At 34.5% G+C, this 25,176-nt stretch overlaps 2 protein-coding genes across 2 annotated transcripts in view; both read left to right on the plus strand.

The window, feature by feature from the left end:
• LOC149421413 (uncharacterized) overlaps window positions 1-20,271 on the plus strand; it is a 28,302-nt gene extending 8,031 nt beyond the window's left edge. Inside the window, exons 6-16 of the mRNA XM_089634705.1 lie at window positions 8,208-8,332; window positions 11,018-11,138; window positions 11,828-12,022; window positions 12,120-12,298; window positions 12,374-12,557; window positions 13,291-13,440; window positions 14,783-14,965; window positions 15,598-15,717; window positions 16,331-16,558; window positions 19,207-19,315; window positions 20,172-20,271. Of these exons, the coding sequence (XP_089490831.1) occupies window positions 8,208-8,332; window positions 11,018-11,138; window positions 11,828-12,022; window positions 12,120-12,298; window positions 12,374-12,557; window positions 13,291-13,440; window positions 14,783-14,965; window positions 15,598-15,717; window positions 16,331-16,558; window positions 19,207-19,315; window positions 20,172-20,271 (1,694 nt within the window). The remainder of the gene's footprint in view (window positions 1-8,207; window positions 8,333-11,017; window positions 11,139-11,827; window positions 12,023-12,119; window positions 12,299-12,373; window positions 12,558-13,290; window positions 13,441-14,782; window positions 14,966-15,597; window positions 15,718-16,330; window positions 16,559-19,206; window positions 19,316-20,171) is intronic.
• Window positions 20,272-21,479: 1,208 nt separating this feature from the next.
• LOC149421414 (uncharacterized) lies at window positions 21,480-25,170 on the plus strand. Its single transcript, XM_089634756.1, has 3 exons — window positions 21,480-21,584; window positions 21,688-21,982; window positions 24,156-25,170. Exons 2-3 carry the CDS (start codon window positions 21,697-21,699, stop codon window positions 24,560-24,562), a joined length of 693 nt encoding a protein of 230 aa, XP_089490882.1. The 5' UTR covers window positions 21,480-21,584; window positions 21,688-21,696; the 3' UTR covers window positions 24,563-25,170.
• Window positions 25,171-25,176: the final 6 nt, after the last annotated feature.

The raw sequence follows: 25,176 nt of genomic DNA on the forward strand, positions 1-25,176 counted from the left end.
ATTAGGAAGGAACCCAGTTACTAGAATTTTAAAAACTTTTATCCTGCTCTTATTTTTATTCCCAGAGAATTTCTGTAAACAAATGTTTTGCCGTGAGCATAAAATATTTGACAAATGGTAATTTCAGTGTATATGCGACGTGTACCTAAGTGTTATAAAATCATTTCGCCTTTTAACAGAAAGAAATACAATTATATTTAACTAACAACTAACTGGTGCCCGCGACATTGTTCGCGTAGACTTAATTTTTAGTTGAAAATTCTTATTCTTAACATAACTTTTTAGTTTATGAACCGATTGGAATGAAACATAGACTAAAATGTTAAACAAAACCGCATACAAATCGATTAAGCCGTTTCTGAGATTAGCGTGGTCAAACGCACAGACAAACAGACAAAATTTTTAATAACTATTTTATTGACCTCAGTAACATAATTATAGTGCGTATTAATTTTTTTTTTTTTTGTAAATATTTATGTACTTACAGAAACGGAACGCTTACGATTTAATTATAGTATGGATTAGAGTATTAGAGTCACAAATTATTATTATTATTCTTACAATTAAATATGACCAAAAAGCTGTTTGAAGATGGGTATGTGCTGTTGTTTTGTTTTAGTCAAATATGTCTTTGTTACAGCCAGGATGGATTTGTGTTCGGCTACGTCCGCAGCCGCAGCCAGGACGGGTTATGATATTGCGCTCTACGTATGTCATCCTCCAAGCAATGACGAGGAAAAGCTGAGAGCATTAAAAGAGCTTTGGACCCCTCCGGATACATTTAAATTTCCAGTCACTATCACTGGTAAAAAGAAACTTTCTTTTCAACGCCATTGGACTACCAGGTACTCATGGCTTGTATATTCAAACGTCATGCAGGGAGCACTTTGCAAAGTATGTGTTTTATTTGGAAAAAAGCATGGCGGTCGTGGTCAGCAAGAACTTGGAGCCTTGGTTAATAAGCCATTTACTTACTGGAAGAAAGCTTTAGAGAGCTTTGATCACCATGCAGATACTAAGTATCATAAATTTGCTGTTGAGCAGGCAGCAAATTTTGCAAGGATCATGGAAGGAAAAACGTTTGATGTTATAGAGTGCATGAATGCAGAAAACAGTAAAATTGCCGAAGAGAACAGAAAAAGATTGAAAGCCATTGTTGAAACAATTATTCTTTGTGGAAGGCAAGAAATAGCACTAAGAGGAAGTCGTGATTTTGGAGAAATTGGGATAAATGAACCCGAACATAATGATGGTAGTTTTAGAGCACTTCTTCGTTTTCGTGCGCGATCTGGCGATGAAGCACTTAAAAATCATTTACTAACACAAAACATTCACAGTAGAGCCATGTATACGTCACCAGGAATTCAAAATCAAGTGATTGAACTATGTGGTAGTGCTATTCAAGCGCAAGTACTTAATAGGGTCAAAGAGGCTGGTTTTTTTACTGTACTTGCTGATGAAACACAAGACATATCACGGCGAGAACAATTAGCGTTATGTTTACGATACGTACACTGCTCATCTGGGAAATCGGTTATACGGGAAGATTTTTTAGAATTCATCCACGTAGAAGATGTTTCAGCTCAAGCTTTGGCAACGACTATTATATCACATCTCTTATCATATAATTTGGATATGGATAAATGGATTGGTCAAGGCTATGATGGCGCTGCAGTGATGAGCGGCCGGTTACGGGGCGTAAGAACAATAATCGCAGAGCAATACCCGAGAGCGCAATTCGTACACTGTGTTGCTCATGTTCTCAACTTAGTTTTAGCGCATTCATGTGAGATACCAATAATACGTAACTGTATCGGAACCATTAAGAGCGTAATAAACTTTTTCCGCCTATCACCGCTTCGCGACGGACTTTTGTGGAAAATTGCGGATCAAATTAATTCATCTCATTCAACGCTTATCTCTCTTTGTGAGACACGATGGACCGAGAAACACGTGGCTGTCGAAAGATTTGCAGAAATGGTTCCCGTTATATGCGAAACACTTGGGGCACTTCAAGATGCTGCTAGTAGCGACGTCGCTACTCAAGCATACCATCTTCAAATCGCTATGGATAACAGCCAGTTTATTGTTTCTTTAGTTATACTGAGAAAAGTTTTTTCATATACAGCAAACCTTAACAAAGCAATGCAGAAAGTCAATGTCGATTTGACCAACATTTGCGAATATACAAAAAATGTAAAAACGACTTTACTAAATGTTCGGAACGAAAGTCAGTTCGCAATTCTTTTTGAGCAAGCACAGCAGATGAGTTCAAGCGATATAGTAATGCCAAGAATAACTGGAAGGCAAACCCTGCGCAATAATATTGCAGCAGAAACTGCCGAAATATACTACCGACGAAATGTGTTTTACCCTTTCATTGATCATGTTATTACAGAACTCGACGCTCGTTTTAAACCACATGAATCGACGATCGAAGGAATTCAAATGCTGCTACCTGAAAAAACCAGTAATTACTCCAGGATAAAAGAAAATCTTAACAAGATTACACAAACATTTCTGGGTGGGGAAAATAAAGGCACAATATTTCTGAGTGAATATGAGATATGGCACAATCACTGGAAATCTGTAGCACAAAAACCTGCAACTGTGATCGACACCATCGATAACTGCGATGATCAGTTTTTCCCTTTAATAAAAAAGCTTCTAATTATTTTAGCCACACTCCCAGTGTCCACTGCAACCCCTGAAAGATCTTTCTCTACATTAAAGAGGTTAAAAACTTACCTAAGAAATAAAATGGGCGACGAAAGACTTACTGGTCTGGCTTTAATGAGCGTACACCGAGATCTGGCGGTGCAACTTGATTCCGAAGAAATTATTAATCAGTTAGCAATTAAACGTAAAAGACTAAATGTATTACTTTAAAGTAGTGTCCGACCGAACTTTCGGTTTCGGTTTCGGCCTAGTTTCGGCCAAAAAACGAGTTTCGGCTTAGTTTCGGTTTCGGCCGCCATCCAGCCGAAACTACGGCCGAAACCGAAACTGAATTCGGGAGATTTCGTCCTGCGGTCGGACATGTTCGGTGCACTGAACTGCGAGCCACGAAAACACTTTTTATTTTCATTATATTCAAATAAGTATTATTGCATTAAAAATATTTTGTCATTGTAGGTAGGATGGTACTTTTTAATTTTAATTATATTGTAGTTCATTAAAAAGAGTGCCATACAAAATGACCAGAGTTTAGAGGAAATTATTTTGTTCTTAAAATGAAAGAGTATTTTTTGTTTAGTGTAGGTAGGTACCTAAAGAAATTAGTGCACCTAAAAAAGTAATTTTGTTTTCTACCTTTTATTTTATGTTATTCGTTAATAATGTTCACACAGGTAATACCTAGATACTGTTTATTTTTTTATATTATTTACGAAGAAGTTATAACTTATTTAAAAAAGCACAACCATTTATTTGAAATAAGGAATGATAATTTTTAATTAATAGTAGTTGTAAAACAATGAATCTCGTGTCAGTTTTTTTTGTTTGAGAGAAAACTACATTTATTTTCATGTATAACTTGAATTTACAATATTTTGTTAGTGTTACTGTAGGTAGGTAGGTAATTTTTAATTTTAATTATATTGTAGTTCATTAAAAAGAGTGTCATAATAATACGACCAAAGTTTAAAAGAAATTATTTTGTTCTTAAGATGAAAGCTCTTCATTTAGCTTGAGAGAAAACGCTTATTTTTTTCATACATTAAGTATTATTTGCATTAAAAATATTTTGTTATTGTAGGTAGGATGATACTTTTTGATTTTAATTTTATAATTGTAGTTCATTAAAAAGAGTGCCTTACAATATGACCAAAGTTTAGAATAAATTATTTGGTTATGTGATTAAATAAAAGGTGTTTCAATTTTAAAACAAATTATTTGTTCTTAAGATGAAAGAGTATTTTTGTTTAGTGTACCTTAACAAATTAGGTATAAAAAAAAGTTATTTTGTTTTCCACCTTTTATTTTATGTTATTTCTTTTTTTATGTTATAAACGAAGCGATTTTATTTAAATAAGGAGCGATAATTATGTTATGTTTATTTTTAGTTCAAATATCAGAGACTGGATGATTTATATATATAATATTTAAAAATAAAGGCTGATTGATTAAGACTGACTATTTTTTTCACGAAAACATGACCTTATATATATTTTTTTAATTTGCGGACCCCCCCCTTATCAAAGCTATATATACGTCCGTGATGACATGTATGACAAAATAGACATTTATAAAAAAAATATGTATGAACGAAATAAACGATAGGACCGGGTGCCTTTTTCATATTTAAGAGTTGTGTACTACCTCAAAGCCGATTAGAGTACAGACCTGTGAACCTGATAGATTTTGAGGTGTCAAGTGATCAACTTTGCCGTGCCATAATAGAGCAACGACAGTATGTTATTTTATCGCAAGTATATAAATAAACAAAGTGGTTAGACTATTTTAAACAGTAATATTTAATTAGCGACAGCGGCAACATTGTAATTTGGCAGTTACGCGCTGTACTCTGTTGACCTTGCATTTTCTCTTACGACGCATAAAATCTTTGGGCGGCAAACAATTATATTATTTATTATAATCGATAAGTAATTTGTGTGTACTTACAGATGAAATGTTATTTCTTGGCTACCGTTCACTGAGTAATTAAAACACTTTCTCATCACACACAATGGAGTTGTGGCCCTTTTTTAAGGCAATTTACTTACAGGTAGCACACAACCTTATGCGATGTGCGACAGCTTAGTACTAAAACTACGAAATGGAAAGCACTACAACTGACATACTTTTTGCTTACAACTTTGAGATTTCTACAGCGTGTCTATATATACAGGGTGTATCGGCAAGTACCCGACAAATTTTAACCAGCTATTCCTCAGCACATTTGGAGTAAAAAATGCTATGGGCGCTTTGCTGTACGGTAACATTTTTTTTTCCATTAAAAACAAAAAATAAATAAAAAATCCACCCTCCGTCACTGTCATTTGCATTGTTTCTCGTGTTCAACAGCTGTTATTAGCAAGTGTGTCAAAAAGTGTCTTTGCTCTTTCGTACACACTAAATAATAATAGTTAAATGTGAGACAAATGGTGCCGTGCCATTTCGTTGTGATTGTAAAAGCGCGCCAACGTAGGTACGTACGTACATTATTCAACGAAACTCAAACAAAATATTGCCAGACGGGTTTTCAAACTTTGACAAAGGATAAAACATTGGTGACATGTGGTGAAAATATGAATAGTATTTTTTGTTAAAAAAAAATGTTACCGGACAGCAAAGTGCCCATAACATTTTTTACTCCAAATGTGCCAAGGAATAGCTGGTTAAAGTTTGTCGGGTACGTACCGATACACCCTGTATTGTAACATCATTGATTTTAATACTGTCATAGATTAAACTAATGATTGTTTTTTTTTTTTTCAGCCGAAGACAGCATAGAATTTTAATCGCCATAGATAAACCATCCATAAATCAATGTATTCTTGAAGAATGAATAAAACCTTTCTTATATACTTAATAAATTATAGTTTTACTTACAACAACAAAAATTATTTATCATCCACTGCTTTTGGTCCAGGAGGTCTAGCACGGACGATCGATAACGTCTTATGTCAATACGATATTGACAAAATCCGTCATCTATGTTCAGTTAGCGATACTTGCGAGCACGGTCAGAATATGATTCCTAAAGTCGGTAGACAAAAGCCGCTACTTTTAGCGCGGCCTCCAAGGTATCAGATAAGCTGTCAATATGCACAACTTTTTAGATAATGTCATTTGAATTACGGAAATGAGAGATCTTGGAATTATTTTGGACGAAAAACTAAGTTTCACCAATCATATCCATCAAATTGTGAACAAAGGTATGAAAACACTAGGCTTCGTATTAAGAACAACTAAAAACTTTAATTCTTTACAAGCCATTAAACTATTATACGTATCTCTAGTAAGAATTCTAATTGAATATAACTCAGTAGTTTGGTCTCCATCTTACAAAATTCACATTAACATTGAGCGAATATAAAAAAAAATTCTACGTTTTATAAATTTTAAATTAAATATCCCTGTCGAAGACTTAAAATACAATTTTTTAATAAATACTCTAAAAATACATACATTAGAAGATAGACGTAAAATAAACGATTTAACGTTCTTATTCAAAATACTTAACTCTAAATTCGACTGTTGTGAACTCCTGCAACTTATAAACATACATACACCCACAGTAACAACACGACAAAATACAATATTCTACAGCAGCACACATAAGCGTAACTACATTGCCCACTCTCCGATACAACGACTTCACACCATGGGAAATCATTACTTGGGTGATGTTGACATATTCAATACCAACTTGGCAAGTTTTGTGGATCATTTAAAACATTTATTTCAACAATACTCCTAAACACATCATGTAAACCTACGAATAGCTGTAATTTTCTGTTTTTGCTTCTTGTGTTTGTATGACTTGTTGCATAGCTTTTATCAAATGTAATTTTATTCTTATTTTTTATGTTTCAAAGTATCTGTCAAATTAAAATTATACTACCAACAATGTAAAAGCCCTCTGGGCGTTAAATTAAATATACAAATAAATTTGGCTTATTAATGAATGGGAGTGAACTAACTAAGCTCTTAGAACTGCAAGAAATTGTATGCGCGATCCATAGACTTAATTAATTCATCTAAGACACGATCAATTGATTCCGTTCCAGCATCGAGAAACAAAAGTTGTTAGTTATGACTAATGACCTCATGAACTAATTAACTCCCCTTTTAATGTCAAAAAGTACATGTAGACTGGCAATGTATATTAAAGTTTTTATTTCAATTTGACATTGTCAATTTATTAGTATTTTTAACTTTTACATAGTCGTCTGACGTTGAATGTCAATTCACAGATGCGCCAGTGTTGCCTGCGTATGTCGATTTGCATTATCAATATCAGTCTAGAACTCAATAGTGCGATCGTGCTCGGGAAATTGGTATAAAATCATTGGTAGTTACGCCTATCAATCTGATATTGTAAAGTTATCGATTTCACTGTGCTTGACCCCCAGGTTTGTGACAAAAATGTAAGTAAAAATGTATTGCGTTGGATTAATGTGTCAAATAGAAAACAAACCCTATTTATTGTCAAAAATACCGGAGTATTTTTTTCACCATTAAACTTGAAATAAATCCCACAACGTTTGGCCGGAATCAGCACAATTGCCACTAGGCCACAAAGGCAGTAAAAATCAATACACCTCCCACATGTTTCCATATAAGCATTGAATATATTTCCGAATTAAATATTTTTGCAATGAATCCATACAAGAGGGGCAAGTGTTTCCAATAATCCCCTAATTGGCTTTGTTCTGGAAAGTCCGCAGTAGAAATAGCTTCAGTGTCTAAAGAAAGCTCCACAATGCACTTCAAATCTCTCCGTACGTATTTTTCAATTAATATCAGTGATCTAATTTAGTAATGAATACTAAAGTCATTAATCTAATTTAATAGTTAAATACGCGACAGTTCTGATAATGCATAATTTATTAAAACTTTTTAGTATTCACAAAGGCTTGGGAATCTTAACACATTTCATGAGGGTGAAAACAAGGGTCACATTTTCTCGAATTTTAAACTTCTACATCTTTCAAACTAACACATATTTTAATTAAATTTTTAATTACATAGTTCTCACCACACCCCAACTATAAAATTATTGTCTGAAATTAAAGCCTACTTTTGTAATTCGACTCCATATTTAGTGATGTTTTATGTGTAAAAAAATGTATGTATTTTAGTACATTACAAGAAAACTGTTTTCATTTTGGCACAAATCATTACAAAACAAACAAAAACTTCCGCATCTCCGGTGCGGTAAGTGTAAGGATGTCCGTTCTACGGGTTTAAATATAGTTTCCTTTTGATAAAATACTCTTCCACACAAAAGACAAGAAAAAGACTTGGTAACATTTTTTTGATATATATGATTGGAACCTTACAAAGAGATTGATTTAAAATATTTATATAAAATTATCAGACATCAATGGGCGGTTAATTTATTTTAATTTAATTGTTGGTGACTCATTTAATTAGTTTGTTATATGTAACAGGTTTTATAATGGCAACTTCGCAATGAGTTATAATGGCTCATTTTATATAATCTTTTTATTGAAACCGTTAATTATTTGACCTGACAGTTGTCAACCTTTGGTGGATTCCTTTCCTTGTGCCCTCGAAACAAGATGAACTGTGCGGGATCTTCAATACACGTACCATTTATTTGCAGCTGGGTGAGAATGGCAGCATCAATCATCGCAATCAAGTATGTAATAATGTGCAATATTGTAGAGAAAGTTCAACGAAAAACGGCATAACTAAATTTGGGTTGTTTCACAGCATTTGAATAACTCATCACAGTTAAAGTTCAAGTTCTGTCAAAGTTTTATTCAAGTTTTGTTATTATTTCATCATGGGCTTTCATTTCATATTAACCTATTCCGCTTCATCATATGATGCAAAAACAATAGTTGTCCAGCACCATCAAAATTCCGGCGTAAGTTAGCCTCCCAGAAGCTGGACATACTGTACAAGCAGTGGCGGCTCGTGTCGTGGGGGTCGTGTTTTGGGTTTACTAGAGTGCTAATATTACAAAAATGTTTTTTGTAATTCTTTGACATTCACTATGTAACAATTTCTAGACATTTTTTTATTTTTAATTAATAATAAATTATATTTTTAATTATTATAATTAATAATAAATTTTATTATAATTAATAATCGCTAATGCGACCGGTTTCGACACGTCCGTGTCATTAACTAGCTATTTTAAAACTAAATTTTTAAGTGCAGAAATATGGGAAGGATAGAAATTAACAAAAAAAAATAATAATTAATTCAAGCATTTATAGTTAATAAAATAATAGCACCTTGCAAATCACCTCTATTGACAATGTTCCCCGTTATGTTGACTCCTCCCTCCGTTTCCCTCTCAACCCCCTCCCCCTCCCTCAAATCCCCTCCCACCAAAGAACCAAACTAAATAAAACTCCATATTTCTGCACTTAAAAATTTAGTTTTAAAATAGCTAGTTAATGACACGGACGTGTCGAAACCGGTCCCTAATTAATAAAATTTATACGTAACAAATGTACATTGTGAATAATAAAACTCATTAAAAACAAAAAATTACAAAAATGTCATTATTTTTGGTGTTGTAGCTGAAAATGATTTTTTCTTTTCTTTCGATTTTTTGTATGAAGATTTTCAGGAAATTTCAGTTTGAAAATCTTCGTACAAAAAATCGAATTTTCAAACAAAAATTAAAAAATCGTTTTCAGGTATAACAACATCGATAATGCCATTTTTTGTAATATTAGCACTCTAGTACACCGAAAAGTCACGAGCCGCCACTGTATACAAGGCCCGCAGATACTTACCACACAACTGCTAACCCTGTACGAATCGCAAGTGCGTCCCACTGTTCAATTTGGCAGCCACCTCTGGTCTGGCGCCCCAAAACACTTGGAAAAAAAACACAATTTGTGATAATAAAAATGTTTGATCCCCTATCTTAACAAATAGATTGCAATCTTTAGAGCACAGGAATCAGGTAGGAATGCTGTCCTAGTTCTACCGGTATTACAATGGAAGATGCTCCGAGGAACTAGGGTCATTGATCCTTTCGGCACCGATGCATAGTCGGCAAACATGACAAATGTGCGCCCAACATTTGTAAACTGTTGACATTTGTCACATCATGAGAATGGGTCTTTTCTATGACTCGTTTAAACGAGTAAAAATAAAATAAAAATTTTAATGGGACTTAAGTCCCACGTTCAATCCTTCCTCTCCTCAAAAAGACTCTTCACACAGCATCCTCAAAGATGACATAGGCCCTGAGGGAAATTATTTTCCCCAGGGCCTCCTGTGTGGAGTTAATGTCACAAAAAGGTTAAACTGGGCTGTAAAATGGCCACTTTAATAATATAATAATTCATTTAAGAGTGAATTCAGGTTCCTGCTATCAATATATATCTTAAGAGGAAGCTACAAGCGAAAAATGTATATATTCTTGGTATACCTTATATCGTAGGTAATAGACATTAAAATCGCTTGACAAACGGAGTCTAAAAACGTTTGATTTCAAGCAAAAAACTGTTTTTTATTTATTTTGTAAATAATTTTATAAGAAAGCAAAAAAGTTAATCAAGCGAAACTGTCACAGATAATCTTAGCTATAATACTGCATTTTTGAAAAGTTGTTTCCTTTACGCGTTCATACATTTCTATTAAAAAATATATTTTTTTAGTAGTTTGCATTTATATTTTTCATTGAATAATTTATTTTTTTATTTGTATTCTACTCAGCGAAGCGATAGGAAAACCTTCAATTTATCTAAAGCATATTTTTTGGTATTCATTTCCATTGATTATCATCTATCATCTACTTCTGGTTTGCTTTATTCTTTTATATCTTAACTGTATCTTTAAGTGGTTCCATGATAAATCAACACATTAATAATTCAAAACACCTTTAAAAAGTGATATAAAGTCATTAGAAACGATGAAAAACATAAAAAAATAAACCTAACCTAACCTAACCTACTTAACCCAGTTAATAAAGTTTTTGTTTCATCACTTTCCATGACTTTATATAACTTTTTAAAGATGTGATGAATTATCATTTTGATGACTTGTCCGGTCACCCTTTAAGTACACTTCATGTTTATCCTTTGCTTCTCACGAAATTATATCTATGTAATATATACCAACTATTAAGCTATTATGTATACATTACTGCCGCCATGGATGAAACCACAGTATTCTCCTTGAGTACCACAAGAACGATGACGTGTTTTTATTTATGACGGTATAAAAATACTTTCCTAATACATGCGAACACCTCAGCAAGGTTCTCTTAGTAAGGTGTTAACAAAACTTGTGTAAACTGTATATAAAGAAATAAAAATGTAAAATAACAATAAAATCATCTTTAAATACTTTTCAGACATGGAACAACAAGAATCTCTCTCGCTGTAGTATGGAATTAGTGACATGCCCCTCCTGCTCCATTCAAATATCAATAGTTCACATGGACCTGCCACAGCTGTGCATTGAGTCCTCGTATGGTAAGAACCTCTGTGCTACCTTCTGTAATATTATTTTTAGATGGCAACACTTAAAGCCCCTACAGATGACTCAATTTTGTTGGTTCAACCGTTGTGTGTCAAGCGATGAGTATTGCGTACAGACGACGCAATGGTTGGTTAAAAAAAAGACAAACTTAACTCATATATACAGTGATTAAATATGATTGTAGTTATACTACAATCATATCCCACAAGCAACTTAAATCCTTATATAAGGTCAAAAACTTCATCATTACTCATGCCTGACCATTTATTTATTTTTATTCATTCACACACAACTACTCATAACGGCTCCTTACGCAGACTAACTAAAGTTGGTTCAACTGCTTAACCTCGCTACTAACAATCCAACTTGGTTGAACGGTTGAGTGGTTGGATGGTTGGATGGAGGTTACCATTCGACTTGATGACCACATCTCATCCAACGTATCTCCACATGGTTCAATTTACATTCAACGCATCCAAAGAGATTCAACTCAACCAAATTGAATGGTCTGAAGAGCTCATTATGATTTCCACGTCATAGACAATAATTTAAAAGTTAGTAGATAATGTATGTATGATGTATGTATATTATACAAAGTAATATATTTTCTATGAACCTTGATGGGTACCTATTCTTTTTAGACAGTCATAAACAATTTTTAACTTATGGTTTTTATGGCCAGTGAATGCATCGAGTGAGCAGTGCCCCTGCAGTGCCCTGACAGTCTGGGAGCCTTCGGGGCACTCACCTCCAACACACCTGTGTCTCCTCACCAACACGAGTGTGTTTACTAGTTCCACCCGTTCTGTCGGCGTATCGTTCGATCTCACCCCTCAAAACTATACTGGTTCTTTCTTCATAACGTTCATCTCTCAGAGTATGTATATTGAATATTAGTTACATTTTTTCACGTTAAACTCTTAATATTTCTATCGCTTTATTATGGGTTGTATCATACTTATTATTATTTCCAGGAAACCAAAATTTCGTAAGTGGTAAAATCGGACAAGAGGGGGAGTTAACATCTCCTGATTTTCCATCGCTTTATCCACGAGATTTTGGTGTCGAGCATGTTATATCATGTGCGCAAGAAGACTGCATCGTATTCCTCATCTTCATAGATTTCCTTATATCGCCATCTTCGATCATGGAGGTAAAAGTATTAATATTTTTCTTTCATAAATCTCTCATCAAACTTTTATTAAAAAATATATTTTTCTGTTTCTAGTTTTACAACTCGGACGGGAAACCAATACAACTTGTGTCTGGATTGATTGCGAGGCCAAAGCCTGTAATATCTACTGGTCCTTCTCTTATAATCAGATTCTTTGGGAATGGTGGAACATCAATGGGATATAAAGCCTTGTATTACTTTGTTAACCAGAATACGTGGCTTTCAAGCGTCAACACAGGTGACAATTTTTTTAAATATTTATACATGGTGACTATATTTGACAAAGCCCTTTGTGTTTTCTCCCTCCTACAACATGGGTCTCTTCAAGACACACGTTCACTCCTTCCTTTCCACATAGCATCCCCAAAGATGACGCAGACCCTAAGGGAAATTATTTTCCTCAGAGCCTCCCGAGTGGAGTAAAAGTTAAAAAAAAAAATCATACATTTCAGAATGCTAGTGAAATAACAGAATAGAACAAATAATAATGTTAACAATGTATTTTTGAAAGAGAATCTTGTTTATGACACCAATCACTGGCATGGCCAAATTCACTGTCCAGATTTGACAAAAATACTGTTTTACGAAACCTGCTGCCATATTGCCATGTTTGATTTACTACTTGGATTGAGTTCGTGGGGAGATAGGGCCAGTAGGTCCATTATGAAACATATTATATATATTGAAGCATATAAAGCCGCATACCGTGACCGTAACCGTGCAGACACAATAATCAGGCTCTAAGGTGTACGCTAGGACTGTTATACTGGTGCCGGTTCGCCGTGAATCTCTTGCGAACCATGTTTTTGGTAACGGTAACGTGTTACGGTTACAGCTCACAGGTGAGTACGCGCCTTTAAACGGTTTTTATCAATGCCTTGCCAGTTATTGGAGCCCTACCAGGTTTAGGGTCCCTCACCTTGTAAATATTTGAATATATGTATATATATATTATGTTATACATTTTTCAGATTGTGGAGGGGAAGTGGATAACCTGGGTGGGACCATCTACATGACGGGAATCCAAGGCTACTATGACTGCATCTGGATTATACAACCTGCAGCAGCCATATCACACTTCAAAACACACGTCTATCTAAAAGTTGTTGAATACACTGAAGGTACGATGCTTAGTTTTAACTTGTAGGAGTCGGACTATGGTTGTGGCTTCATCCTTTGCAAACATTATTCTGACATTAGTGGCCGCCTGGCTACCACGTCACTTCTTCCGAGGGGAAAAGAAACGATAAGACGTCGATTACATAAAGTGTATATTTATCTATCAACTGAACTACATGATCTGAATTAACGCCTTAAATACTAATAAATCTTTTATCCCGCTACTACCGCTGATGAGTTTGACCTGCGTTAAACTCCAATAATTTACATATTTGTAATAAGCATTTACTTTGTGGCTCGTCATAATTTACAATAAAAGATATAAATTTGTTTTAAACCACTTTAATTTTAATTGTACTCTACCGGTTTCGGAAGCACCCTTCCTTCGTCAGGAGAATATTAAAACTAACCTATGATACAAAATATTGACAGATGTATACACAAAAAATATAATTTAGGTGTTTGAGTGGGAGGTTAACAAAGGGGGACGGGTAATTGGGGGAATTCCAGCAATAACAGAGCGGTTTACTGGAAATATATCTAGAATGGGACTAAACGATAAATTAATTTGGTTATAGCGTTATTATTTAGGGATTTTTTGATTTCAAGAGCTTCTAAGTTATCTAATCTTTTGATTTTATTATTACGGTGAAGAATTTTAACCCCTGTGTCCTTATTAAAAGTATGATTAGTGGAAATAAGATGATTGGCAAACTCTGAAAAATTATTGTTATTTAAACATCTTAAATGTTCCGTGATTCTAATATTTATATTTCTGGTTGTCTTACCTATGTAGAATGATGGACACTGGACAGTCATTGCAACATAGTTGGTAAATGCCTTGTTGGTAAAATGCCCAATTACCCGTCCCCCTTTGTTAACCTCCCACTCAAACACCTAAATTATATTTTTTGTGTATATATCTGTCAATATTTTGTATCAAAGGTTAGTTTTAATATTCTCCTGACGAAGGAAGGGTGCTTCTGAAACCGGTAGAGTACAATTAAAATTAAAGTGGTCTAAAACAAATTTATATCTTTTATTGTCCAATAATTTTGTCCAAAAAAGTCTTCTGTTGAACTGAATGCACCATTAGCAGTCTTGGGAAATTGCTCCATCCAGGAGACAGGCAGCCGCCGGTTGTCACCCAGTGAATTCTATGGATCAGCATTTTAGCAGACATTGACTTCTTGAGTTCGATGAATTCCTTATAAATGTAGCAATAGTATGCACCGATACTCGTTTATTGACTTTGTATTTTCTGTCCTCGATAACAAAGAAATTCAATTTTGTAAACTACATTCATTATTTACATTGGCTCTCCATTAATTTGATTAATTTCAGGAGAGTTGTTAATACAACATGGTGTTACATCAGAGTCTCGGATAATTGAGAAGTTTGGTGACGACCACCACCAGCCTGTGGAGCATGTCACGCCCATCTCTAAAGGATTCTACATCTCGTTTCGAGGAAACCTGGCTTCGGAAAGCAAATTAGTTATTGCATACTCAGCCTTTGCTTACATGGGTAAGACTTCTTACATTATATCTTTACTTCTAATACATACACAGTTATGTTAATGTTCTAATTTAACACCAACAACCTAAACAGACAAACAAATCCGTATTAGGTCAGTTAGATGCCAGTTAGCAACGATTTCAAAATTCTTACAATTTCAAAAAAGGTTCAATGGTACAGCGGCTGTCCGTGAGTTTTCAGTGACCTAACATACGAAAAGTCTAGAACCACCCCTGTCCTAATGTCGCGTCGCCTCGTTTGGTACCCATAATGGATTTTGAAGCATGCAACTGTAATTTTTTTTTCTTTTACTATAAGCATAAGATATTATTTGACCATGTAGTGGTTGAACAAATGTGTCATTTATGTTCAAAATTAATAATATTGGTCCCAAAATGGTGCCTTGTAGAATTCCAAAAAATTGTAGGCTATTTGTCAAATAACTTTCAATCCATTGGACGATTTTTTCGTTGATCTTATTAGATTTTATTTATTTACGTGTGAGATTCTCACTTTCAAATGCCTTTCTTAGTTTTATAAATAATGTTACAACACAACTGTTGCCCCTGTTTGCCTGGAATTAGATATTATTATTTTTTGCCTTTGTTTTAAGTAGGTAATGAAGGCATATTAATTTGCAGATTGCCTCTCTGGAGTTGATTTGCTGTGTGGTAACAAGAGGTGCATATCAATACAGTTAATGTGTGACTCCTTTGACAACTGTGGAGATAACAGCGACGAGGCTGGCGACTGTAAGCTTGGTATGTTTGAAATTCTTTTAAATTATTAACATTTTGCGCATCCATATTGCACCAATTTACATAGTAAAATTATATGCAGAAGTAATTTAAAGAGTGGCTCACCTGTTGCACATTTGTGGCCAGCCGGGCGAGGTAACCACCAATCATATCGTTCAGATCAGCGTTTCCCAACCGCCGGTCCGCGAAAGAGTCGGGCGCTACGTATAATGAACCACTCACTAGCTTAATTCAGCCATCCTGCACAATGTTGACCTGTCTGCAGGTCTAAAATGTTGGGAAACACTGCTTTAGATCAATATTAAGAACAAAACAGTCAACAAAGAATGGCGAGATATAAAAATGACAGCGACTACTGTTTGGTTGTGAGTGAGTTTATGAACGCATTCTAGTTCTCACTTTTCGAGAAATCAACGGGTTGACTTTTTGCGACATGAGTATCTATCGGATACTTGAGTATCCCTGAGGAATATGGGCCTAAAATTACATGCAGTCCTGTTACATCAAATTAATATTACACATTGATTGTTCAGAGATTAAACCAGAGTTTAGTTATTTCAGGTTCATTTTAATTCTGAAATTCTGCAAGTTTGATTTTGAAACACATTTTTTACAGATGAAGTGAATAAAAACCCTAGTCGGTACTGGTGGCCAGTGCGTGGTACAGGCGGGGGCTCCGGCCAGGGCCCCTCTGGCGCCCTGCTCTCCCTGGGAGCAGCCCTAGCAGGGTCAGCCCTACTGCTGGCTGCGGGGGTGTGCCGCATGGTGCTGCGGGTACGGGCGCCCCCTTCCAGTCACGCCACGCACCACATGGACCACGCCAGGACCATAGCGCATCTGCTCAGTGAGTTTGCCAACCAGGGAGGTACTTACATCATCATTGGGTGTTCGCTTTCCATTTCTGGACGGAAACCAACCCCCTGATTCTTACATTAACCATTAGACCATTAACCACTCAAAATATCTCCTCTTTGCTGACGATATCAAACTTTTCAGAGCTATCAAAAGTTGTATCGATTCCATTCTTCTGCAGAATGATCTTAATTCTCCTGTCAAATGGTCGGAATTAAATAAATTACCCTTCAGCATCCAGAAATGCAATGTAGTTACATTTACAAGATCCAAAGATACATTTCTATTCCCATATCACACTAATAAAAATATATTAACACGCAAAAACGAGATTCATGACCTTGGGGTGATCTTCGAAGCAAATCTCTCTTTCAAATCCCACATATCTGACATTGTCTCCCGCACCAACAAAATGCTTGGATTTGTTCTTCGTAATGAGAGATCATTTACTAATGGAATTGCAATACGGAGAACATATGAAGCACTTGTCCGCAGCATCCTGGAATACAGCTCCAATATTTGGGCCCCTTCTGAACAAAACCATATCTTAGAAATAGAAAAATTACAAAAAAGGTTTATGCGTTACCTGTATATGAGGGAATATACATACTATCCATTCCTGTATCCATCCTTGTTCTTAACAGGAATGCTCGATTTCAATACATTAGAATCCCGCAGAAAAATATTTTTAGGCAAACACTTTTTTAAGTTAATCTCTGGTACAATACACAATCCGCCTATGTTGAAAGAGGTTAACTTTTATGTCCCTAACAATTATACTCGAGGGAGATCCCATGCACTCTTATATGCTGTGAAAGCGAGGACTTCTGCCTATCAGAATGCGCCAATAAACAGAGCGACTCAACTGCTTAACGATTCTGCATTAGCCATCGACATTTTCAATGTCACCTACAGACAATTCAGTAACTATCTTTTAACACATGTCACAAAATAGTAAAACTGCCTCTGTAAACTTTTTAATTTGTAATCTTCTCCATGATATTATAGTGGTGTATAACCGTTTTATGGAGAACATGAAAAAATAAATAAATAAATAATCCTTTTTTAACTATGACTTTGGACATTATGTATTAATAATTTAGCGCAGCCCCTTGGTTGTCAACCTCGGTTACCTGTTAAATTTCAAAACTTTTTTAATAATATTGTTTGCTATCCAAAATTACTGCCCTAATCGAAGGTAGACTAACGAAGCTATTAGAATTGAAAGACATTTTACATGCGATAAATTAAATCCATTCGAGCTTGAAGAAGTGGAATTCAAAGAGTTGTTTGAAATATCTCGATTTATGGCTCATTGACCGACTAACTCTCTTTTTAGTGTTTAGGAATCTCGACCCATAGACAATTCCCGCCAGTGTTGCCATTGTAGAGCGATTTCTTGTTTATTTTATTGTCAATATCAGCTTGGCTATTGACACATTCTCGGGAAATTGAAAATCATTATCAGATATTGTTAAGTTATCGATTTGACCGTGCTGGACTCCCCGGAGAGATGATTTTTTTAATGTGATTTAATAGCAATGGACAGTTTTATTCCTTGATGAGTTGAAATTATAATAACAAAACTTTTTAAAAATGTCTTATAATTTGTCCGCCCTTTCTGGTGAAGATTTAGCTGAAGCGATATATTTTTGCACTAATCGCGAAAAACACCCGCTGTAGGCTAGAGTCTATTGTTTGAAGCGCCCGACTACAATGTGTTAATATTTAGTTCAATCGATATCATATCCCCTGAAAATCGTTGTTCAAGTTCGTAGATATTTAAATAGTCATAAATATTTCAAATTTGTATGTTACATACAGAGGCAGCTCTAGGGATCCAGTTGTGGTAAGTCACTTGAAAAAAATGTGTGACTAATCTTTATTTGATATTTTGAAAAGTGCCTATATATTATTATCAATAACAAATTGATAATATAGTAAATTGAAAATAAATACATAACGGCAACTTATTTTTAAGATATTAAGTTTTAATGTAGTTGTGCACAACATTAAAGTAAATAAAATAAGAGTTTGATTCTATTTGACAATGATCTTTTACGTTTTTGTTTTGTTTCATTCTTCAGCTTCATTCTAAATCGATAACAACATAAATAATTATTCTAAAACATTCCCAAACTATCCAATTGAAAAACAACCATTGTTCCACACACTACAAGCGTGTTAAATGAAAAACCGACATCTGTTTATGTCACCATCTCTGTAAAACATATAATATTCACCGTGTTGTCTCCTCCACGGTCATGACCTAAGCGTCCCTAAACTTTCTTCGGAAGCTAATTTTTACTTCGACGAAAAATATAGTGCCATCTCGTTTATTCTATGGCGCACATGGGGACAGAAGATGCCAAAGGGTACATTCCTTAAATTGACACAGCGAATCGTGTGGACTTGTGAATGAAAGCTTCTATTACAGACAACAGATGTCACTGCTAGTCACTCGCCGCCACCGCTGTTTCGAGTTACATTTTGAATAAATTAAGAATAAGACCAGTTGTTTTGATGCGCATAATTGATTATTATTGTTGTCTTATAATTTTGGGGGGTCAACCACCAGTTGACCTGAGGGAAGACCCGCCACTGGTTACATATATTATTAGGGGGACTCTTTTTCTTCAGATATTGCCGAGCTTGATGAGAGAGATGATCCACCGACTTATGAACCACCCCCGGAATACAACCAGGTTGTTAAACCGGCGCACCCTCGGAGGAAACATTCCACACAAAGGTTACTATTTTATTCAGAGATGTGCTTTATTTCAAATAAATCCATTTCAAATGGAAATGCAAAATGCAAAATGGGTATTTTCCATTTTGCATTTTAAATGCTTTTCTAAAAACCATTTTACATTTTGCATTTTAAATGCTTTTCTCAATGCATTTTCCATTTTAAATGCTTTTTTGCAACATTCTTCCTACTATCTCCACCCATCTTTTTTTCATAAGCCCCAAATATCAGTCGGTCCTCAACCACGCTATGAGAGATAATTTACATTCGTCAAGTTGCTCCCTGGTAGAGGAGCCTTGGCAATTGAGTGTACAAAAAATACTGATTCAAATACTAAACATGGGGCCATGACGCTGTAATATTAAATGTTAGATAATTGTTTCTATGTTTTTACGTTGGCAACATTAGTCCCGCGCAAATTTTTTGTGGTTTCATAATCTGTAGTCGTGGTGTTTTTGGATTTACCATCATGTAATATGTTTGTTCTACATCGATGTCCATTATTAAATGACAAAATTGTTTAAAAATTCTATACATAATTATTTTGATTGCTTGACCTGAAAAACCATTTTGCATTTTCAATGCATTTTGAAAATAGGTATTTTGCATTTGAAATGCTTTTCTAAAAACCATTTTGCATTTTGCATTTTCAAATGGAAAAGTTTTGACCCATTTCCATTTTGCATTTCAAATGGTTTTGGGTACCCATTTTCACATCTCTGATTTTATTTTAATATTATGTATATAGATGAACCACAAAACCTATCAAAAGTTTTTCCCAGGTTTCCACTGCATACAATTTTATCAAACATCTCTCCATTTGTGAATATTTATTTTCCAATTTTTTTACCTGAAGGGCTCGAGGATATGGAGAAACAAAGAAGTGCAATATCTGTTTAATATATAATCCTGATAATCCTCTGGAGAAGGCAGACTGCAGAAGGCTGACTCCTTAAACCACTATTTGCATAATTTATATTTAATAACATCTGTACCCCGCAACGCGTTGGATCAGTCTGTCTGTGCAGTTAGAGAAACTAAAAAAAAAGCATGTTTTTATCTGTCACAGGTGACATAAATACATAATATAGGTATACAAAAACACATGCGTATTCGAATGCAAAGTTGTGTCAAAATTTCAAAGCAATCCGTGAAGAACTTTGGGAGATTTAAGACTTTGAACAAACAAACATTTACATTTTTAATTATATAATTTATTTCATTCCCTTTCTGTTTATACTCCATGTATTGCTTTTTTCTTGCTTATTTTGTCTATTTTTATTTCTCTGGAATATAGAATGTATTGCATTGCACGGTTCCATGATGACTCCTCAAAATTCAACACATCTTTAAAAGGTGATATAAAGTCATTAACCTTTCCTCATCTGTGGTGTGTATTTACTACACATTGCTTCTAATAACTTTAATAACTCTATAAATATAACAAATTCTGGGTTCAGATTTTAGGTATTCCTCCGTTATACATTTATGCACTGAATTAAAAAATAATATATTACATAGTTTTCAAATTCAATTAAAAATCAGAGTTTTTTGTTAAAAATCGGGAACAAATACACCAATACAATCAACCGTGTTATCCTAAATACGCGAAGAGTGTGCGAGGAAATGACACGCTATTGATGTCCCGCTTTAATTCGCTATGCGGGAACATGAGACATCCACACTTCTGCAGTTGTAGTTTTTGATTTAGACCATCGATACCTACGACCGCACAGCTGTATTTGTGCCAGCCGCCAGTCGCGCCGCTAGCCAGTTGGCCGCGAACTGTCGTTAGATGTGGACCCCTCGCACGTTTCTTTAGCATCTGCCGATGGTTTTTTCATGTTTTCAGCAATTAAATTACAATTATTATCACTTTTGATGTAAAATATAATAAATATAATCGATTAGCTATTAATATTCATACTTTTTTGATATTAAATCGCTTATTTTGAGATGTGTATTGACTACACAGCACCGTAACGCGTGTATTTTTTTAGCACAGTAAGGGAAAGGTTAAAAGTGATTAATCAAAAACTAGGTTAAATAATTACATATTCAACCTATTTAACCCAGTTTTTGTTTCATCACTTTTCATAACTTTAGTTATCCTGTCACAACATTTCACTACTCCTGGAATAAATTATTTTTAACACATTATTTTCTAAAATTCTAATATAGACATTTTCTACTGATTTACAGATTAATTGATCGGGATTCTTCGTCTCAACTTCAATATGGAGAAGAATCGACACCAAGCAGCTCATTGGTAAAAACAAATATTTTTTCTTTAATTTCTGAAACATTTATAATATAATCATTCATTTATTAATATTAATACTGGTACATATACTTTTTTTTAAACTTTGTAGGCAGCTGAAATGAAAAAGCAGTTTGTGAATTTGCCAGCCGAAAAGATTCCAGAAATTATGAGCAGTGCATCATTGAGGGTTCCAGATTATTCTCCTCCTGTCTCATTAGAACCTACTGGCCACAATGCCCTGGTTATAATTCCAGAAACTGCCCCTACAGTGTCTCTGGAACCTGCGAGTTACAATGCACTTGTTAGGATTCCAGATAACTCGCCTCCCGTTTCTTTGGAGACTACAGGTTACAATGAGCAGGATCTGGGACTTTCACTAACTCTCTCAACATCATCACATAAAGGTTGGTTGTTATGTGACTTATAATAGTATAATATGAGTAATATTAATTGATTTGAAGTTGGGTTAGATGTATAATAATTTAATCAAAAATTATATTATTTTGTTGGTTCAAGTAGGTACTTTCAGTTCCTACCTTGAGCTATAGGAAAAATAATTTCAAAGTAATTAACCATAATATTCTATTTATGAATTAATCAAATGAACTGAATCACTGAATAAATGTGGTGTGGCGTATAGCTAGTCATATGTGGTGCGTCCTAGAACACAGAAGATCAATACTGAAGACTTGTTTATTGTTATTGCCTAAAGTTAGGCAGCCGTCCCATGGGTCGGAAAGGTATCGACAATGCCTGAGTGCTGTAGAGTTGAGAAGTGTTGCGCAATGTACTCGTATGTGGCACGATCTCTGAAGACAACAGATAAGCTATGTAGCTTGTAGTTTAGAAAACTATCAGTACTTCAGATTTCTGTTTTCGCATTTATGCAGAATCATCGTCAAATTGACTGACGGGTACTTTTTTATATTTTTTTTATTATTCTTTATTTTGGCTTTCACCCATTAGGGGTGATCTTGGCCATACACTATTAACTTTTTTTTTATTAACAAATACAACAAATGACAGAATATAATTGATTATACACCATAAACAACATAACGTAACATAACATAAACGGTACAGAGCTGGTAACAGTAGGTAATCACAAAATTATAAAAATTAGAACCATATTAGTGTGCGTTTTTCGTTATTTAACCAGAGATTTTTCCAAAATTAGTAGCGTTTTTTTTTAAAACAGAACTATGAAATAGGCAATCTTATAAACAAATACAGCAAATGGGAGTAAATAAATGTGATTATAAAACATGAAGATAAACATAACACAAACATACCATGAACATAACATAACATAGGGACTCACGGGTACTATTGTAACAGGTAATTTAATATATTAATATAAATTGTAATTTAGGAGACGGCTTAATGGCGCATAAACATGTAAACAATATCAAACGATTGTGAATCAGGTCAGTCACCAAGTGACGATGATATTGTGGAATTTTTGTGACTTTGTATGTCAAAATATGCCTAAATAATAAAAAATTTATTAGAATATTTTAAAATTATTTTTAACTATATAAATGTTATTGGAAAAAATGGTACTTGGAAGTTCGTTATGTGGTGTCGCTATAAATATTGAGTGCCTAATGAAACCTGGTTATGTCAGCTGTATACGGGAAGTTGATCGCATCGCTCCCTCTCACCCCCCGACACGTTTGCACTGTTTGCAGGTCCGAATACAAATATATGGATCGGTGGGCTGTCAGTTTTTGTCGATTCTTTACCGACCCGTGGGACGAAACTCTTAATCGAAATGTATTCTATGAAGTACCACTGACAATCCTAAACATTAAAAGTGTTAATATGTTCATTAATAAGAAAAATATCATCAAATATATGAGTCGTGTAATTTCTATACCCGCTATATCAACTTTCATTGATTTGGAGAAAACCGCAAAAAACTGTCACATCTCTAGCGTACATAAGTAATTGCATTACAATTTTTTATATAATGAATTGGAGTAATAAAATTTCGAAAAGCATTTATTTTTCTATATATGTCTAGCAATAATTAAGAAATTTCGATAAATAAAATGGATAAAGCGGATTTTGATACTCACTTCATATATATATTCGTGATATAGAGGCTTTTGAAAGTCAACTGAGCCGACATGGCGGGTTTAGAAACACACGCGTAGATCATTTTGACACACGAGCGTGGCGTCAGAGCGGCGGCCATATTGTATTTTGGCAAAATAACTGCTTGTGATTGGTTGAATCCGATATAGCGCGTTTTGATAGTAACTTTCTGTATGATATAGCGGATTTGGTTTCTCACTCGCAGTTTTAACATGGTTTTTGGTTGTGATAAGGAGGGTTTTGAAACTCAATTTTAGGCTCCTCTTGTTGCTCGCAAAAATGTGAACAAGATGTCATGCTCAGATCATTTTGTCAAAAAATCGGATATAGCGGGTATAGAAATTATAGGATTCATATCTTAAGAGTGTCTCAAGTAGTACACCTTTACGGAATGTGAGAAATGTTATAATTCTTGTTGAAGAACGTATTTAGCAAACTTTACCTCTTTTTAATGTACATATTTAATTTTCTTTCAAGCTGGAAATAAGGATTCAAATTTCATGTGGCTCGCTTCCACACCCAACAAGCCTGCAACCGGACCCGCGTCTGTATCCAACATCAGTGCCGTGTCATTTGATACATTATACTCTAACAGCGGGCAGGACCTGACCATTCCTCCTCCGCGTCTCGTCAAAAGCCAATCTCAAGACAACATCCTGTGGCTTCGAAGTGAATTCGCCAAGAACGTGATGCAAGAACCCTTGCCTTCAAATTTTAGTTCGTTTGCTGGCGATCCAGTAATGGCGAATGAGGCTGATAAGGATTATAAACGTTCTTCTCACAGTCAACGATCTCTGGATGATAATTTCTTTGAGTATTCTTTACCATCTGCGGGATTTAGGAACGAACCTTCTTGTAGCACCACTGAAAATGCTAACGGTTGATTTTTCTGGCTTTGAGTTTGGCGGACTGTTAAAGATATTATTATTTTAGATGTGATATACATAGATTGAACTAATTACCGAGTTATACGTTTTGTATTTGAAAAAATAGGTTTGGCTGTGCTGGTTTATGGATAATTTAGAGATAATAAATATAAAAATAGCCAACCTTTGTTTTGAGTTATATTTTAACACTTACTTGATCACCATGAATGGTTTATTTATAACCGTGACGATATAAAAGTTTTTTAGTAAATATTTTCATTATGTAGATGTTTCGGATGCTGTACTTATGATATTGCAATAAATTGACCATGAAAAAAGAATCCCCTCACATTGAGTGACTGATGTTTTGAGTTGCAATGTTTTCAAAGGAATCTAGAATCTCATGCAAACAACAATCTAGTATAGAAGAAATAATATAAATATGTGTATAATATCATTTTATTTGTTTCATTCTTGAATTTATCCAAATTGCTTTTTAAAACAAAACAAACATAATGTGTCGAAATGACATAAATAAATATTGTATAAAAATTTTCCAAATAATTAAACATTTTACTCTCAGAATTATGTATCAAAACAAAAGATATTTTTGTTAAGTGACTAAATAAATT

Source organism: Hesperophylax consimilis, chromosome 8 (genome assembly GCF_061612785.1).
Source record: "Hesperophylax consimilis isolate HC1 chromosome 8, BYU_Hcon_1.0, whole genome shotgun sequence".
Lineage (NCBI taxonomy): Eukaryota > Metazoa > Arthropoda > Insecta > Trichoptera > Limnephilidae > Hesperophylax > Hesperophylax consimilis.

Coding starts and splice junctions, on each gene's coding strand:
- LOC149421414 (XM_089634756.1), top strand. CDS start 21,697: ATGAAAAAGCAGTTTGTGAATTTGCCAGCCGAAAAGATTCCAGAAATT. Junction 21,983..24,155: donor CTCAACATCATCACATAAAG/GTTGGTTGTTAT, acceptor TTTTCTTTCAAG/CTGGAAATAAGGATTCAAAT.